This window comes from Sebastes fasciatus, chromosome 11 (assembly GCF_043250625.1).
Source record: "Sebastes fasciatus isolate fSebFas1 chromosome 11, fSebFas1.pri, whole genome shotgun sequence".
In the NCBI taxonomy this organism is placed as follows: Eukaryota; Metazoa; Chordata; class Actinopteri; order Perciformes; family Sebastidae; genus Sebastes; species Sebastes fasciatus.
The window spans coordinates 26,638,151-26,650,571 of record NC_133805.1 but is presented as its reverse complement, the minus strand read 5'-3'; the positions used below and the strand labels follow the sequence as shown (position 1 = coordinate 26,650,571).

Genomic DNA, 12,421 nt, shown 5'->3' with positions numbered 1-12,421 from the left:
AGAATAAACCTTAGAACTGATAACTTAGCTTTCAATATTTCAAGAAGTGTGCGTTCAACTTAAAAAGACACAATTAGCCCTGCAGCACGTTACTCATTTGAAAATAAATGGATGAAAGACATGAAGGTTTCCATCTAGTTCACTTTCAAAGCTTGAGGAAAATCTGTATGTGTGATTCTTTAGATGGTTTGGATACTGTGTTATATTTATGTTACGCATCTACAACATGATGTATGAATTGTTTTTAAGCCTGTTCATGTGACACTGTGAAACAACATAATGTATCATTTCCCTAAAATCCCAGTAGTGCTCTGTAAGTAATGGAATGTTTGGCCTCACCAGCACATCTGGTCCTGGCCCTCAGAGGGGGTCCGGGGGCTCCGGTGCCTCCCTCCAGGGGTCTGGTCAGCAGAACACTGATCTCGTACTCTGTGTCGGGATCCAGGTGGCCGATCTTGTGTGTGGTCTTGTCTACGGGCTGCAGGTCGTACATGGTGCCGGACACAGTGCGGTATTCCACCTCCCTGTCAATGATCGGGCCGTCCCCATTGATGGAGTTGGCGTTCAGCTGGATCCACAGGTAAGTGGCACCAACAGCCGTCAGCTGGGGCGGTGCGATTGGCACTGGGGGCTCTATGGAAACAAAAAGTTTTTGATTGATGTTAGAAAAACATAACAGTGAAATGATGGAAAGTCTTGACTATAAAGAAAACAATTATGTGTTTTTAATTTGTGTAAAAAAGCACCGACATTCACACAAAAAAACTGTGGAGAAATGCTTTTACCTAGCAAACAAGATACTCAAAATCAATTTCTTCTTTCAAACAATCAACCACATCAAAATCCTTGTGAAGCACATGAAGAACTTCTTCCAAGTTTCCCAATAATCAAGGTATTCAAGAGGAGCCACGTAACAATCAATAGTTCCAGCTTGGTGGGGAATCTCATAATCAGTATTACACTGACTAAAGTCACCAAAACCTTCGCAAATGCTGCTTCCATTTAACAACGTATTGATTTCAATCAGAGGAGTTCTATGGAAAAGCCTCTGTTAATTGACAACTACTGAAGTTGTCATCTCTCTTGTCTGATTCAGAAGACGTTTGATCCCTCAACTCAACTAATTCTATAAAAGGCTAAAAATAATTGATGGGAAAGCCTATAACACAACTCTACAGCGCGTTAACTATGTTGACTTACGTTACACAAATCAGTCTACAAATGACTTTAGTTGTCATGCACTAAAAGGCATGTGCAGCCGGCCCGGCCATGTAAAGAAAGCACAGAGAAGCTCTGATTACAACACACACAGAGGGAGAGTGACTTCATTCTCTACTCAGGTAGACATTACTCCTCTATATCTTTACCTTGCAATTTGCAAATAGTTGTTTGCTGCTATATTAATCATCTGAATTCCAAATTTAGCACCTTTAAACACTGTGTCCCAGACAGACAAATTATTGCAATTTATTTTTAACAGTGTCAGAGTGTTTTGTCATCCGTGTTGCAGCTTTTGTGTCAACCAGACTCACTGTACAAAAGTCCAGGTCTTTCAAACTAAGAGATATTCACAAAATGATTAAAAGTACACAATTACAACAAATCATGTTATTTTTAAATAATAGCAAACTGCAGTCTTTGGTCAATATATAAGAGAAACATCTCCACAGACTCTATTAGGGTTGTCATGATAGCCGAAACTTAGTAGTTGAGACCAATAACAGTGAAATTCCACGATCCTCAATACCCAATTCGATACCATGGTAAAAAACAATAAGCACTTTGAGCTAGTGTTAGAAAGTTAAAGAGGTCATAAATCCCTTGCTAATATCTATTTTATATTGCTGTGAAAACATCTCCTTTAAACAACTGGATTTATTCAAGTTTCTCTGCAAAAACAGTTCACAAGTGCTGTGCTGCCCACCAGCTGCTAACAGCTAACATTAACGAGCTGTTGTCCTACCGATTTCCAAATGGATTTGTTGTTCATAATGTAGCGTTATCAGGGAAAAACTAGGGTGCGTCGATAGTGAGTTTACTGCATCCTTTCGGATTTTAGACTCTCAAGTTCCCTCCCCGGTACCAACGATACCTGTGGTACCGTAGAAAAAACAGTACCGTCACATTTTCAGAATATGGCATCGACTTGGTAACGAAGTATCGGTTCCCGTGACTGCAAATTTCCCCGCTGCGGCACTAATCAAGGAATATCTTACATCCCTTTAATCTATTGTACAAATAAATATTTCATTAAGGTAAGGACGTTTTTCACCAAAATAAAATTGGACACATTTCTGGGCCCTTTGAACTCAGTGTGTAAGAAATGTAATTTAAAGTTCTTCAACACAAGTTTATTCCATTCAAACAAATGTGGTGGTGCTCAATGGGAACCTTGAAGATGACCTTTCTCTTTTATGTCACCAATATTTGTCTAATCTTGCTTAAACCTTGTGCCATTTCTGGTTTAATGAGGTTTCTCGAAATGTCAGACAAGTTATTTCAACTGGGATATTTGCAGGATTGCATTATTATGTAACCAGGTAAGGGGACAATGCAGTAACATTTGAGGGGAGGTGTTATTAGAAATGTCTAACATCCAGAAGTTATACACTTTTGTCTTCACCTTTTAAAGTCACATTTGATAAAAATGCTTGTTCCAGTTATTATCTAAAAATAGGCACACCTACATAACACCATCTCTTTCATGTCTCCTAGTGCAACCAAAAGCCAGCCATTGTCAACAAAGAGCTATGACCCACAGCCAAGGCATTGCTTAGGAATCTACCCTTGTCACGTACTACAATAGTTAGAGGCCACGGTGAGTTGCTCTAATGAGCACACACATGTAACAGAATAATGCCATTAGTTTTCTGGCTGCTTCTCATGGGGTTGTCATGGAGAGGGAGAAGTCTCCAGGCACATTAGGGCTGAGGTGTCCTACAGAGAATTGGTGGCTCTCCCTCAGCAGATGGTTACCCTACGGTGACCTCAGTCGCAGGTCCCTAAACTCCCACTAATCCAAGCTCCGAGCAGTGTTGCTGTCAAACATCACCTAAAGCGAACCAGCTAATCCAGAAGGTCTTCTCCTGGACTTGCACGCAGTGCACCGGTCTGGGTGTTGGGAGCCAGACAAAAACAATGAGGTGATCCAAAATCTGGACTTGTTTTTGATGGTCTTTTATCGCCTGTTGTGTCTTAAAAGAGGTTTAACCGAGTTAAGAGCCAATATGTTTGGATTAATTTAAACAACAAAAAGCAGCACAGGCTCACTGTGTAATGCCATCCCTCAAAGTACAATGGTTATTGTACAATACTGGTGTTGTAATGGTGTTCGGCATATTTCAAACATCAAATGAGACTAAAATGTTTACAATTGTTTTTCCAATGTTGGTTTCAGAGAACAGAGATCTCTTTCTTGTAGCTGTTTAGCTTTTATTTTTTCTAGAGAAAAGCAGATGGCATATACGATTAAAAGTCCGGATGTAATTTGTTTTATTGCATAATAAGTATCTTTTTTCATTACAGAACCAAATTAAAAGTAAGGACTTTGTAAAAACAACTTACAAATAAAAAACAGAGTCCTCCTCAAAGGAGGCGAGTGTCACGTTGCCAGATTGTGATACAACATGACAAAGTAGCTAGCTGCTGACTCAGACATGACTGATTCACAGGGTGAGAAACTCAGCAACTTATCACGAAATACAACCAACTGATATCCACTGAAGTTATGATACTGCATTTTAAGATTATCTGATTTTATCTGGTATTATCTTATAGGATTAACTGTGTCTGTGGGATACAAATGTCCGAGGTATCGAGCACGAGTCCTTCAATCATCTTATCAATCTTCCTTTTCCACAGAGAAAAGGCTTTTTATGCACTGTGATGCAGAGATGCCACTGCTGCCATTATTTTTGCTTCACTTGAGACCATTTACGTAACAATACGCCTAAGCAGCATGATGTATTATAGCAATAAGCATTTCATTTAACTTTGGAAAGTTGCTGCTTCACAAAAGCAACAGCAGTTTACGGTGATGAAATAATTCCTGTAGGTGCAGTAATCCTCTGTTCAACAGCCATTGCAGACGCACTGAAAATAACGGATTACCGGTGTGAAATACACTCAAGTGTTGGAACACTTTAGGATATTAACAACTCAATTCCCACTGTTTAAGCCTCACGAGGCAGCTTCGCAGCAGTGGGGCCCTGGAAAGGGCTTCGAACTGAGCCCCCGTGCTGGCTGGAGATGGGTGACAGCGCGCAGATGACAGTGGCGGCCATACGCGAGGGTCAGCGAGCAGCTGTTGTCATGATGTTGACCAGACAGGCAAACGGCCTGGCGACAGCTGCGTCCTCCTCTACCGCAGCACCTGCCTGCCAGAACGCAGTCACATAAATGCACACTCATGCGCATGCAACGAAAAACTGCCGCACTGGCAATGAACGTGGACCCAATGCTGAATGCCAAAGACACACTGAGAGCCATCATACTAGGGCTACAACTGTCTATTTCTTCAAATGAATTCATTCATTTTTTAGTCTTTATAATGTGAGAAAATTGTGGAAAATTCTCATCGAAATTTCCCAGAAGCAAAGGTGGTGACTTGACTTTGCTTGTTTTGTTAAACCAGGGGTCTCCAACAAGTAGCTCGCAAGCCACCAGCAGCTCACCACCTGTTTCTGAGTGGCTCGCTAAAGGTTCAAATAATATGTACATAAATTTGATAACACAAATTTACTTTGTAAACATGTTTCTAATCTTTCCGGCTGGTAGCAGTCTACAAGCAGAGAAGGTAAAAGAGCTGAAAACAAAGCTTAAAAGACAACAGTCTCTGTTTACCAAACTGACAAAGAAGGCCAACGCAGCAACAGAGGCTTAATTTAGTGGCGTCCATCCTAACGAAACACAAAAAGACCATAATAGAAGCGATGACTGCGGTGGATGAAACGTTATTAAAGGACCGTAAAAGTTACACAGATCTTATGTCTGCTATTGGTGATGTACACCTTGGTGCTATGAGAAGCTCTCGGCCACTTTCATTTTGTCAAATTAGCTCTCAGAGGAAAAAAGCTTGGAGACCCCTGTGTTAAACCAAACAAACCAGTCTAAAACCCAAATATATTCAATTTACAATAATATGACAAACAGCTAATCATCACATCTGACATTTTGAGAACCAGTGAATCATTGTCCTTTTTGCTTAAAGGGGAACACCACCTAAATTAAATTCCAATATGTTATTTCTTTCTGGGAACGTTCAAGCAATATTTGTGACAATGAGCTACTCTCTCCCAGAAACCAGAGCAGTAAGTCTCAAACTTGTGTTCTCAGTTGTGAAACAGAAAATGTTCCCATATATCACATTCCTCTGGGGGCTCTCAGCGTCATCTAGAACATCTTTGCCAAATCATTGTCTATGGAGCAGCTCTAGACTTTAGACTTGATGACAAATATGAGTTTAAGCACTCTAGTTTTTGGATCTAGTTTATGGTCTCGGACTCTGCCGTTGAGAACTGGTCAAGTTGTTCCTGGCTGCTGATTCGGGATCAGTTGTACAGAACGTTGCCTGTCTACCAATATGATGAGTGAAAAACACTCTGTAATAATAAATGGTAGAAGATGGATCAATATTGTTTATAGATTATTTCTGTCCATCCTAACTTCCTAATCACTATATCAGCAATTTGAAAGACACAGACCGTTGCTGTGGGCGCAGTTCTGATCTCGGATTTTCACGGACCATTTATGTGTCAAATTATTGATTTCTTAAGTAAGTAGCCGTGTAATAAGCGGGACAATGTACAGCGTTATGGTCATTGTTGTGAAATAAACTCCTTCCGGGCGATGCAAGACCCCTCCGCTTCGCCCTGTCGGGGTTTATTTCACAACAATGACCATAACGCTGTACATTATCCCTTATTTATGGTCCTGAACAGGACTGGATTTGCTATGGACTCGGTCTTGACTTGGTCTTTACTGCCTTTGGACATGGGCTTGACTCGGACTTGACTGGACCTGGTCGTGGAATTGACTTGGACTTCATTAAGCTGGACTACAGCCCTGTACCTATGTTTACTAACATTTTTGGACTGTCTTAGGACATAGAAATATGGTGTAATGTATGAATTTTGAAAAATATGGCGTAGTTCCCCTTTAATAAATGACTTAAATGATTAATTGGTTCTCAAAATTGTCATTTCATTTTCTTTCCATTGACTAATTAATCAGCTAATCGTTTCAGCATTACAAGACATTCATAAATGGCACATACAGTACTTATACAATTGCAGACACACACACACACACACACACTCGCACACGTCTTGCCACCCATTTGCCATTCACCACACAGAGAGCAATAATAAGAGCTGCCACTCTGCTCTGTTGCTAGATTAGTTAGACCTGACTCTTTATAAATCCTTCTTTCATTTGCCCGTTGCATCCACTGAGCCCCTCTTGCTAAGATGCAAGAGGTCCTCATTATGTTGTGCGCTCTCCTAATTGCGCTGCTGCGAGTCAAGAATTGATCTGCTCCTGATAAGAGAAGAGGTGGCCATGAGAAAATGACGAGCTCGACTGGTCGGCCTTCGATTTTTGGTGGCTATTCTCATTAGTGCTGACACGGCCGCGCCTCGGCAGCCTTGAGTTGGTAGCGTGGCCCAGAATACTGTGTTGGAGCTCAGCGAGCGCTTTGTGGGCTCCAGGTGATTCTAACCAGGCCAAGAAAGGAGCCAGCACTTGGACGGGGAGTAATTATCCCCCTTTCAGAACCACTGGCTGCACTACAGGAGAGCCCATCATGAGGGGGGCACGGGGAATGGGCCGCGCTGGCCCAATCCGTATGGCGCTCTGGAAATACATGCAGTGCGCTTCCACATAGGCGCATAAATCTGACTGAATACTGGCATGCAAGGCAGAAGTGATTATCTGGGATAATCAAGCATTCACTCTCCTCATGTTGAAGAAAAAGGCAGTGTATGGTAATGAGGGGGGGGGGGGCACTGTGTGACTGTAGCAGGCTCATAATCCACAGAATCGCTCCGTGGTCACTCCTCCAAAAACGAGTCACGGAAGCGGTGAATACACATTTAAGGAGGATTTACGACTCAGACACATTGCTAGGAGGGTTAAGCACTTGTTTTATGACTGGTACGATAAGAGGAGATATCAGCCTTTTTTTATGTGTGACACTTATAACCGTGAAAACGCCTCTTTTCTCCCCGCGACGAGTTGGCTTATGTCAAAGTCATCGAGGTGTGAACTCTCTGCAGAATTTAAAGCGGGGACGCATTAAAAGATTCGATAAATGCTTAAATCTAGAAAATTATTTTAAATATTTATGAGAAAAGCACTTTACACTTTAAGACAGTTTGTCTTGTGTAAAATCTAGTAACACATTGAAAGCAGTGATCAGCAGAAATATTGCCATCTAGCGAGTACGTGTAAGTGCGAGGATGTGCGAGTGATTGTGTCGTTGAATTTATGCACGAGTGTGGTTTTGAGTGCCTTCAGTGTGTCAGTAAATTTTCTCTGAGTACACCACTGAAACCCACTGATACACTCGGGCAGAGAGACTTTATCTCCCTCTTCACTCTGCTGTGTCTGGGCCCGGCCATTCTCGCATGATTGACAGACCTCGATCTGGACAGCCAGGATTAAACCTATCAATCACATAAAGCTTGGAGACAAAAAAAAAAAAAAAAGAAAGAAAAAAAAATCGGGGCAGTAAATTCAATTGAGAGCACAGGGAGAAAATTGAGGTGAAGAAATATAGGAGGCCATTACCGGGCTATAGGGCTGTAGGAAAGTGAGGCCTTGCAGGATTTAGTTTCAGACGACTCCATAAATTCATATCAAATGACTGCAGGAGTGAAATATCAGTGAGGTTACTGTAAACCCTTTGTGATCTTTTAGGTGGAATTGTGCTCAGTCAAGGACAGCCTATACAGGGGGAAGTATTAAAGTCCTCTGAATAACAAATCAACATAAAAAGCTGGTATTTTTAGTATCGCCTTAGAGGACATTTTCATCTACGAACATGCGGCATTTCCTGTTTATCTCCTGTTGACTTTGCTGTATGCATAGAGGTCATGTGTGTGTTAGTTCAGATTGGCGGCGTTTTGTGTTGCTCTGGGACCAATACTCACGTTTTATGGTTAGTTCCCCATAATTGGACACTCCAACCCCTTTGTCTGAGTGGACGATGCAGCGGTAGCGGCCCGAGTCGCCCTTGGTCGTGTTCTCCACATCGAAAGTGCCTATGAAGCGCCGGTTGTTCCAAGGTTTAGTGGCTTTCATCGGGGCCTCCCGTCCACCGATGCCCTGTTTGGAACCGAGACAAACACACAAGTGAGCCTACAAAATGGAAAGGTTTAATAAGCAAAGTGGCCTGACCTTGTGTGTTTCACAAACTCTGGTTGAGTGTACTTGTTGTCTGTTCTCGTGCGCGTTTGTTTTGTGCCCTATCACTCCCATCGGTGGCTCATGGTAGGAATACATTTATCACACGGGAATGCACGCACACACACACTCACGCACACGTACATACACGCAGTGGGCTCTCCCCAGCTGTCACCCCTCACAGCAGGCAGATGGGGGACATTTGTTCATTAGAAATATTTCTTCATTACTGTCATCGGGGGACTTCGCTTAATGTTTGTTTTCCAGCTCCTGTGCTAATGAGGACGTGTTTGTTAAAATGATGGAGTACCTGGCAGAGGACCTTTACCCAGCGTCATGCTCCCACTGATCACATGTGTGACAGTGTGCTTAGCAGCAGAGCCGGCGGGGTTATGTCTGCCAGATGCACTACCTTCGCTGCTCAGAACAAGGTCAATTCAAGACTGCTGTGCAGCTCAGTTGTGCCGGATATAGTACACGGTATCCACAGAGCCAACATCTATATAGGTTAAGACCATACTGCGGTGATCTGAAACAACTGTAATCCCCTGCCTCCCTGACACACAGAGGCCTCTGGTGAGCAGGTGAAATCTCAAACACAAGGGCACAATAAAGCAATGTGTGAATGTCTTAGCTGGAATTTGTCAAATGATTTTCCAGAAAACAACTTTTAAAAGTGAATACAAGCTGTTCCGAATTTAAAAAAGTTTCCATACTGTGTGTAAGCATGGTAAATGACAAGGTGCCATGATATATATTAATATGATTTAACCCCCCCATGGTCTCTCTTCTTCACTTCCATCTTCTTCCAAGTTGTTTCCTCATATCAATTTCTAATTCAGAGCTGTGTTTAAACTGCTAACCAGAACTGTTTTTGAGGTTAACTGCCAATTTCAATGGACATCTGCTAGCCAATCAGGAAAATGGCTGTGGTGGAACCGTTTACATTTGGCCCTATGTAATTAGGGTTGAACATGTTTAAAATAACCAAGTGCCTCATCTTCTCTTTTGCTACCCTCTCCTTATACCGTGCAATTTTTGGATCCATTTTTGGAGTTATTGAACATGCACAATGTCTCAGTGTCTGTAGTATTATGGGTTGTTCAGTGATGTTGATTGATTATCAATTTATATTTTGTTTACCGTGTAATTTAGTTTTTTTTTGTTGCAAAAAATGGTTGACAGCTGTTACCATCTGGCCTGATTTCACTTGGATAAAATGTTGATTTTGTAACCAATCCAGTTATGACAAACACCTTAAAAGGTACAGTGTGTAGGATTTGGCGATTGCAACCAACTTCTCCCGTGTGCCAAGCGTGTAGGAGAACTACGGTGGCCAACAAGAAAAGGCGAATGCCCCTGTCTAGAGCCAGTGTTTTGGTTTGTCCATTCTGGGCTACCGTAGCAACAATGTGCTTGTAGATACAAACGGCTCATTTTAAAAGGCTCAGACACACTAAAACGACATCAAAGAAATAGCGGCGATGAATACCGACTGTTGCGTTGCCTCGCGTTGCCTGTGTCTCGTCCAAAAAGTTGCACTCGAACACACCGCAAAGACTACAGCCAACAGCCAACTACCATGTACATTCTGCGCCTACGTGAGAGGAAATAACTCTCTACTCCAGCAGGCAGCGGTAGTCTGTATTTTTCATTCAAAAAGGGAAACTGAAACACCAAGGACTGCAGATATACAAGCCGTTGTTATGATACGTACATGAAACAAAGCGGCGCTTGCCGACCATTTTCACACCACTCTCACTCACCACTTAGCATTCCAGATGCCCATGTCGTTGTGAAAACATCCGTTTGTTGGAATTATCAGATGAAAATGAAAATGAGTAAGAGCCTTCTGTATGTGACCTCTTGACTTGTATGTGCCGTCTTGACTTGCTTCCTCACGTCTGCTTCTCTTCTCGTGCACTGATTAATTTACGCTGAACAGCCAATCAGAGTGATTTCTCTCACTGACGGGCTTCGCCACCGATTCAACATGCTGAATCGGACAAAAAGCCTCAAACAAGGGCAGACTAGAGCCGACGGCGCGGGACACACCGAAAAAAATAGGGTAACAGACGCTAACCGACGGCCCCAAACTGTCTGACAGCAGGTCGTCGGCTTGGTGTGTCAGGGCCTTAAGGTAACGAAAACACAACGATTCATATTTTCAGGTGATTATAAACTATTATTATATTCCATTTCTGCCAATAGATCCCCCTAAATGCTACACACTGTTCCTTTAAACCAGACGCTAATCTTATCTATCATCATGACTTACTGAAGAACCTAATGCTACATCTCTAATTTCCACATTTAAAGAAGACATAAGCCCGCGGCTTTCTTAGACAACAGTAGCACTGCTGATCAGAAGATTACATATTCAGACAGTAGGGTCTGTTCAGTAAGACACATTCATTTCCAGAGGGCCCACTTCTAATACTGATTCCACCCTCTGATCTAGTCTTTGATCTGGAGTGTAAGTTAAAGGATAAAAATGGATCTCACCTGAAGCCAGAGGCGGAAATTGTCCCTTTTGCGTCCATTGACGGTGCAGTGAAACGATGCGGTCTGTCCAGCGTTGACCTCCACTCCCTTTATAGTGAGGAAGTGAGGTGTGTTCACTATGGGGGAAAAAAAATGAAAATATCTATCAGACAGCTGCAGAAAAGTTATATAAGAGCACATGCTGAGATGCAGCGTTCGCTAAAATGGGTTTGTACTTGAGAGATAATGAGACTTAATCACTAGAGCTGGGCGCTAGAGAAGCGGCTCAACGGGTGCATCAAGATCTATGCTCCTATGTCTACAGATTTGCTCACTTCGTAACTCTTTTGCAAAGATTTGTATGCAGAACTGAAAGAAGTAGGCATGCATGGATAGTGCTCTTTCTGATACCCGTCAGTGCCGGAGGCCAGCATCGCTTTGTGAGGAGCATTCCACCTAAATCCTTGAGATGAGACACCAGAGGCCGATCTTACACCTCTACCAAAAGCCCAGTTTCTGCTTTCTCTTAATGCCATCCTTTCATTGATCGAGGGGATTTTTCCAAAAGCATTATTCTCTTCTCCATGTGCTTATTATCAGTGTGCACACTGACTGGGATAGTCCACAGAAAGTAACTTATATAGAACATTTTTGATTAGTACCGCTATTCTGCATAGAAAAATAGGGCAATTCAGTGGAGCGACCTTGATTCGAAACATAACCAAATCTCTAAAGACTTGGCAAAAAGCTAATTCTATCACTTTCATCATCAAGACTTTCACTTCTACTTAATATTTTACAACCTCGACGTCTTTGAACTACACCTCCTTTATAACTTTGTCAATCCGTCCAGCGCCAAAAAAGACAAATCTATTTTTCTCATTGCTAATGTCTTCTTTAATGATGCAAGGAGAGGCAGACCACCCAGTGGCATAATCACACCTTTGTGCTAGATATTTCACATGGTCTTATAAATAGAAAATGAATTGGCTGCGCTCCACTGAGGAGTCGCTCTGATCACTTTGCTTATCACTCAAAAGAAACCCAATTGCCACTGAGCGGGTTATTGATCCGCTCACGCTTTTGCGCATTTGAACATTGATCACGTCGCAAGGCCTCATTGATTTGCTCCAATACATTTACATGCAACACGTATCGCGATATAAATCCATCCTATTGACATAACATTTGTAGGAATTCAGCTGCTTTCAAATGGTTACCAGGTCATTAGCGCCTAACAATCAGAGCTTGATACTTCAGCTATGAGGGGTAAAGTATAAATCAATTGATGAAAACCCGCGCTGTATCGATTTGGACTTAGACCGTAGAGTGTGAAAACCTCTTTGTATAAACTTAAGGAGTGTCGTATAGACTAACATAATTCTCAATACTCAAAAGCATAGACATGACGAATCCTGAAGAGCTCTCATCCTTGTTCTCCCACGGCAGCAGCAGCCGATCCCAAAAGCTGAAGCAGAATAAATCTAAATATGCCAGTGATTACATGTTCATTAGCTCCGCAGCGCACTCTGAA

General features: G+C 42.2%; 1 protein-coding gene across 10 annotated transcripts in view; it reads right to left on the bottom strand.

Moving 5' to 3' along the window:
* Positions 1-12,421, bottom strand: part of LOC141777553 (receptor-type tyrosine-protein phosphatase mu) — a 192,157-nt gene that overhangs the window by 111,093 nt on the left and 68,643 nt on the right. For all 10 annotated transcript variants that reach the window (XR_012595919.1, XM_074651914.1, XM_074651917.1 and 7 more), the window contains exons 5-7: positions 10,909-11,024; positions 8,151-8,325; positions 340-633 (exon numbers count right to left, since the gene is read on the bottom strand). Coding sequence is in view for 9 of the 10 variants with exons in the window: in XM_074651914.1 (XP_074508015.1) it covers positions 340-633; positions 8,151-8,325; positions 10,909-11,024 (585 nt within the window). In the remaining variant the exon portion in view is untranslated. The remainder of the gene's footprint in view (positions 1-339; positions 634-8,150; positions 8,326-10,908; positions 11,025-12,421) is intronic.